Below are 7072 nucleotides of genomic sequence, written 5' to 3'. Positions count from 1 at the left end.
GGACATTCAAAAAACGTGGGCAGCTAAATAACACTATCTATTGCACAGGAAATTCCTGCGCAAAAGCTAGTATTGTAACCTCTTTTTTTTAGTGGATATTTTGGATCAAAATTTCACTTTGGGGTCAATTAAGTTGCGGACTCTTCTAACTTGTATGCACAGTTGCGCAGACTACACCTGACAGCTAAATATTCTTTATTTAACTTGTACTAAAAGCTAACTTCTGACAAACATAACCAATACACAAATTCTATGTCCTTCAGAACTTACCTTTCAACAATAGTGATGGTATATGCACAATATCCATCTATAATTAATTAGGTGGTCCCTGCAACCAACTCTCTGGTCTATTTCTATTTCAATGCCTTTCCAAATCCCCGCCTGCTGTCATCAATTTGCATTCCATCCACAAGAACTCAAAGTTGATGCAAAAGGCTTCATAATATGAAGAATACATACACAGAATAACATTAGAGCTGGCTTTTCAGCTTCGTCATCAATTTGTCAGAAGGTTAGCGGACAAGCTTAACATGTGCTGCTAAAATAAACCACCACACTACACTCCGTGTATGTGCGTGGGTGTGCGTATGTGTATGTGCGTGTGTGCATGTGTACACAATGGTCAGAAAAGAGGATACAACTATGATGGGAACATCCACCATAATCTTCCAAGCAAATAGAGAGCAAAAAATTTGTTAGTTCGTTCTTAAGCTTGCCTTGTTGAAGCAAAGATTATCAGTCTGAAAGTGCTGGAAAGAAGAATCGCACTTACCATACTTCATGGATGCAACATGATTTTTCCAGGACATGCAGGGCGCCAGCCTTACAACGTCGAAACATCAACAGATTCACTCATGATCAAGTTACAACCCAAACTTTATGACCATATTATGTTAGAATGAATGAATGAGACTGAAGAAGCGGCTACTTTGCGAACTTTAAGTGAAAAGAATTACATGCCAAAAATTCAGTATCATCTTATGCTCAACCAATCAAGTGAGGGGATGCAAAGGGTCGTGATCCATATCTGACATTGATTTAACTGATAAGAATGAGATTCAGCAGAAGAGTTGAAAGGCAAACACACCATTTCCAAACACAGAAATCACAACATATCCTTTATAAAACAAAAAGTCCATCCATAATTTCAGATACTTTACTTGACAAGAAATAACTGTAAGCCTGTAACATACAGAGGACAAATAAGTTGATACACAGTAGGCAAGTAAAAATGTAATAAAGGCTAAATATAATTTCTTCAATCACCGATAACGTAACCTTGTGCTATGTAAACAATCCAGAATTCAAAGAAACTGGGAACAAGTTATGGGTGCCTTTTACGTTCAAACAGTAAGAGTATCATTTTGCAACCAAGTTATCTGAAGAAGAGCTCAACGCATGAAGATCAAACTAGAGTCATTTGATAATAGGACAAATCACCAAAGGAAAGAGATGCATCCTCTAAGAAATCTTTCACTCAGAAGAAAGAAGACATTTCCTTGAACATAGCAGAGCATGTGTTAAGACTTTAAACAAAACTCAATCAACACCTGCGCCAACAAATACTGCACCATTTTCACTTGTTGTTTGGTTGTTGGTCTGGACAATTACTAAGCAAAAACAGTTAATAATCCTCAATATTTCCTTTTTGGAGTTGCCGACCCCAGTCTGTGGCAATGGTGCAAACCTTTTGCGTGGACAGGAGGTCGAGCTAGGAGCAGTTGGAGAGTTCATAAAAGAATTCACCAAGTATACAACAAGCTTCCGGAAAAGAGGGATAGCTGAGTTAGCTGCAACCCCATAGAGAAAGCCTGAAAGAGCTTTAATCAAAGAGGGAGTGAAAAAACCACCCCGATCAGCCAAAAATATAAACATGTTTAACCCCAATGTGCAAATCATATTTGCTAGTAGTTTTTATCGATGTTATACAACCAGAAAAAGATAAAGCAGCTAGCTACTACTATATCAAAAGTTAAAGAGGATAAAGATGAGCAAGGGTCAAAGGTCCAAAAGTTAGAAAAATGAAGGAGTTATGGTTCATTTCACTCTTAGGTGAATGGTTCATTTCACTCTTATGCAAATGCAAAATATTATAAAATGGTTCATTTTACTCTGAGGTAAATGAATTATATTATCCCTCGCTAATGACAAAGCTTTCAAATGAGTTGGAGTCATGCAATCAACTTGAAGACTATATCAAAGCTAAAATCATAAACCAAATAGTTCATCATAGCAACAGAATTTCATATGAGTTTAACATAAAATAGTCCTTGCAATGAGTTAGTAGCATAGCGCAAGAGAATAATTCCAATCATATCAGTTAAACAGGCAGTCCCCAAACATGAAAAAGAAAATCACCACCAATAAGCTTAATAAAATCAAAAATCAAACTGAGAGAATGAACTTCAAGGATCTGGCCAATTTTACATTAATGGAGTTAAGACCACATTTATTTTTGAAGACGGAGAAGGTAACAGTTGTTTTTCTTTTTTGGGTGATAAGGTAAGAAGGTAACAGTTGTTAAGACCACATGATAGGATTCCCACATACATTTCTTTTTATTTAACTCCAGACCTGTTCTATAGTTGCTCAATACTTAAAAGAAGGTCAATCAGAAGGCATTACTCATTTTTCTTAACTCTGTTGGTAACATACAGACAGGATGCCGAACATTATACTTGTTATGAGAACAAACTGCAGATACATGTCATTCAATCCACCATTGTCTTATCTCCACTGAACTTTAATAGATGTTTCTATCCCTGACATTAACTCATTCTTCCTCACTAAACACCCTTCAATTTAGGATTAAACTATTTTACTAATTTTTGCACTAATTCAACTTCTTCAGGATTTCTAGAAATTTTATCTAAATGACTGGCCTAAACCAGAAAACTGATGATACCTTTTCAGCTGAAAATTATTGTTTGTTGCCCTCGCTTAAGGTTAAACGCTTGACCATTCTACTTGAAAATCAATAGTTTGGAAGGATTTCAAAATAATTGAGATAGAGAAACACATACGAGCAGAACCAATATTTTTGTTTAAGGGATAGAAAAGCTCTTTCTGATTTTTTATTGATGCAAAAAGAATTAACAAAGCAGCAAAAGTAACTAAACAAGTTAAAAAGGACCTGATGGGCGTTTGTACTGCATTTAGAGAAAAGGTCAGTGCTTATTGTGTTATCAATTCTAGGGAGAATTAGATATTAAAATTATACTAGACTTTGCCTTTTATCATATGGTCACGATAAATTGCTAAGCTGCATGTTTTGTGTCCATAACATTTCCAGAGTAACAACTATGTGCTATAAACCTTACTCCCTCTGTTTCAATCTATTTGTCTAAACCTTACTCCCTCCATTTCAATTTGTTTGTCTTATTTTCCTTTCTAGTCTGTTTCAAAAAGATTTGCTCTTTCCTAATTTGGCAACTCTCTAATTTCAACATCCTACATGGCATGCTTAAGACGACAAGATTAAAGGGAACTTTTGTATATTATGCATATCTTTAGTTTAAGACCACAAGATTCAAAAGCCTTCTTTACTTTCTTAAACTCCATGCCCAGTCAAACTAAGACAAACAAATCAAAACAGAGGGAGTATTTTTTTTATCTTGTCCACAAGAATTTCTACTCCATGATTGATCATATGAGCAGAGTCTTAATGGGTTAAAAAGCAATATCTGCGAACATATCCATAACATAGAAGCAGATTGGGTACATTCACAAAAGAGAGATAATTTGAAGGAAATACAACACCAAACTCATTAAGGAAATACAATAAGTTGCATAAACCAAACTCATTAAGGAGATGAAAAGTGTATAACTTATTAGACATCAATAACACGCAATACATCGATCTACTTAGTGTTCAAACCATTACTCCCTCCGGTTCAAAATAAGTGTCCACTTAGCTTTTATATTTTAGTTCAAAATAAGTGGACACTTACATAATCAAGAAGGAATTAACTTTAAGTTTCCAAATTTGCCCCTATTTACTCGAGGCAATAAATAGGCAAGAGTCTTATTAATTAATGGTAGTTTAGTCAAAATACCTATTTTCTTATAGGAGTTAGTGTTTTCGTAAGGGGTGTAAAAAAGGATAAGTGGACACTTAATTTGAACTGGAGGGACTATAATAAATCCAAGACTTAATCGGAGGATGACTTACAATCTTGGGAAACCTCAACAAAGATAAAGGACACTCACGTAAGCCTATACAGAGCAGGCAAAGTAATCAGGAGACATCATACTTGAAACCAAATAATAAGCATGATAATAAAGTCTATACACATCATTTAATTAAGAATCATTAAGAATCACAGAGGAAAATCCACTTAAATTACCAAAATTTGATGAGACAGGATTCTGCAATATGTTGTTACAGCCTTATAGCAGCATATGTGAGTGACAAATGACAAACCTAAAACAATCAAAAGCAAGCCTATGGTTACACTGCCTTCACAAAGCAAATAGCTTTTCACGGTGTGGAGGTCCTCCTCTGTTCAGATGTTCCCCGGTTTGTACGAGGGTCTAATTTGTTACTTGATCTTTGGTGAGCATATTGATTATCATTAGTCTCCGGCCTCCTAGAAGATCGAGAGGTTCTTTCTTTGTCTCCATTGGAACTTCTTCCTGCCCAAGTCTTCACTGAATTTATTGGAAGCTTTCTGTCCACATATCTTGTTCGAGCATCTTGCTCACCATTATTTTCTGCTCTCCAAGGAGATCTCCTTGATATTCTTTCCATATCTCTGTTGGAACCTCTTCTGTCCTCATATCTTGTTCGAGCATCTTGCTCACCATTATTTTCTGCTCTCCAAGATGATCTCCTTGATGTTCTTTCCATATCTCTGTTGGAACTTCTTCTGTCCTCATATCTTGTTCGACCATCTTGCTCATTATTATTTTCTGCTCTCCGAGACGGACTTCTTGATGTTCTTTCCACATCTCTGTTGGAATTTCTTCCCGAGAACGTCCTTGAAGAGGTTGCTGAAGTCTTCCTATCATCATCTCTTGTCCTCGAGTTTAATCTTCGGTGAGGCTTCCTATCATCATCTCTTGTCCTCGAGTTTAATCTTTGGTTAGGCTTCCTATCATCATCTCTAGTCCTCGAGTTTAATCTTTGGATAGGCTTCCTATCATCAACACTTGTCCTCAAGTTTAATCTTTGGCTATGCTTCACATATCTAGCCTCATTTTCCGCCTCGTCATCATTGTAGTCATTATGCACATCATCAGAGTCCTCATCAACCTCATCGTCGTCATCTTCTGCTTCTTCTTCTTCTTCCATATCTTCATCAGTTTCCTTTGCATCACCTTCTTTCAGATCATGACTACTTTTCTGCTGCATATCTTTCAATTTTTTATCCTCCGTCACCTTGTTCATGAGATGAACATACTTATACCGCAGTTCCATCAACGGGTTCCTCTGAATCAACATTCCCCTTTTATAGCCCTCCTTCAATACCACAGTATGTATGCCATTCTTACTCGACACGTAGAATATCCCTGGATGCAACATTAATGCCTTCTTAAACCTCGAACGAAGTCCCAAACACTCTCCTATCAAAAGCAAACTATCTTTCTCCGCCTTCTTCCCGACACAAAGACTAAGAATTTCATGCAAAATTATCACTGCCCACTTATCAGCCTCATCACTCTTAGCAGGAAGGTTCTTCACATTCTCATACGGCGAAATATATGGCAACTTTTGCCATTCATCAACCCATTTCTTGTACTTCTTATCCACCTCAAACCCGTTCGAATACTTCAAAGCAAACTTAACTAACAAATCCTCATTATTTTCTTCACATTTCATTACTTCCTTTTGCATAAAAGAAACAGCAAGTTCATGACTCCAACAAACTAACTCCAACACAGACTCACTACCACTCACCTGAAAATAATCAGGAAACTCTGGTACTACACTTTTCACAAAACTATCACACAAACCCAAATCCCATTTAAGCTTATCAAGAACACATAAAGGAATCTTAGTAACCTTACCAATCATCAAAAGCTTCAATACCCTATCAGCAACATCTTGTTTATAACTCACACTTTGATAAAACAACTCTTCATCTTCATCAAGACTGAGACTTTCTTGACTTAACTTAATATGGGGGTGTATATTTATACTAGCAGGGAAGAATTCTTGGAAAATTGAAGGGTATTTTCTAATAAACTCAATGGGTCTTGTTGGGATTTGTAGTGAATCTTTGGACTGAGTTATGATGTTTAAAGGAATGGTTTTTGAAGGTTCAGATTTGATGAGGTTCTTGATTTGGAGAAGGGGTTTAAGGTTTTTTTCTCTTTCGACAACGTGGTCGAGTCCACGGTCTCTGACGTGGTTGATGGGAAGTGCAGCATCGGTGAAGAGTGTTCGCCATTGTTGGTGGTGTTGGGTTCGACGGATGAGGAAATGCATGAAGTTGATTTGGGGGTTTGGGAGGTGTTGTTTCTGCAAGGGTTTAAGGACGGATTTTGAAGTGAGAAAATGACAAAAATAGTCTCTCAAGTTTCAGGGTAGGTTCAAAATGGTCCCTTAAAATGTATTGTCAATTTTTGATTTTTGGTAGGCAAAGTAAACAACATTTTCGTTATAATAATTATTTAGTATCGTGCAATAAATAAAAATTGTGTGACAATATAGTGTTCGCCATTGTTGATGTTGGTGGTGGTGGGTTCGAGGAGGAGGAAATGCATGAAGTTGATTTGGGAGTTTGTGAGGTGCTATTTGCAAGGGTTTAAGGAGGGCTCTTGAGGTGATGAGATGACAAAAATAGTCTCTTATGTTTGACGTAGGTTCAAAATAGTCCATTAAATATACATTGATCAGCTTTGGTCATTTACGGTTGTTAAAAGTTAACGTTTTTAATTTTTGTTTTAAAGTTCGTTAGATTTGTGATAAATTTTGAGAAAAGAAAAAAGAAATTAACGGGAGCTCATATTTAGAGGTATTTTTTATTTATTTTAAGAGTTCGGTATCTGACATATTTGATGGAAAGAGCATTGTTGAAGAGTGTGCAGCATTGTTTACGTTGGTGGTGGTGGGTTCGACGACAGAGGA

At 36.5% G+C, this 7072-nt stretch overlaps 1 protein-coding gene across 2 annotated transcripts; it reads right to left on the bottom strand.

Annotated features, from left to right (window-relative positions):
• Window positions 1-1138: 1138 nt before the first annotated feature.
• LOC132034106 (protein WHAT'S THIS FACTOR 9, mitochondrial) lies at window positions 1139-6439 on the bottom strand. Of its 2 annotated transcripts, none has more exons than XM_059424351.1 (2): window positions 4347-6439; window positions 1139-1811 (listed from the first exon to the last, which is right to left on the bottom strand). In XM_059424351.1, exon 1 carries the CDS (start codon window positions 6428-6430, stop codon window positions 4481-4483), a length of 1950 nt encoding a protein of 649 aa, XP_059280334.1. In that variant the 5' UTR covers window positions 6431-6439; the 3' UTR covers window positions 1139-1811; window positions 4347-4480. The 2 variants fall into 2 exon arrangements, with proteins under 2 accessions (XP_059280334.1, XP_059280335.1); XM_059424352.1 differs by having other exon boundaries at window positions 4424-6439.
• Between the last annotated feature and the right edge of the window lie 633 nt (window positions 6440-7072).

This window comes from Lycium ferocissimum, chromosome 10 (assembly GCF_029784015.1).
Source record: "Lycium ferocissimum isolate CSIRO_LF1 chromosome 10, AGI_CSIRO_Lferr_CH_V1, whole genome shotgun sequence".
Lineage (NCBI taxonomy): Eukaryota > Viridiplantae > Streptophyta > Magnoliopsida > Solanales > Solanaceae > Lycium > Lycium ferocissimum.
This window is presented reverse-complemented; position numbering and strand designations above follow the sequence as displayed.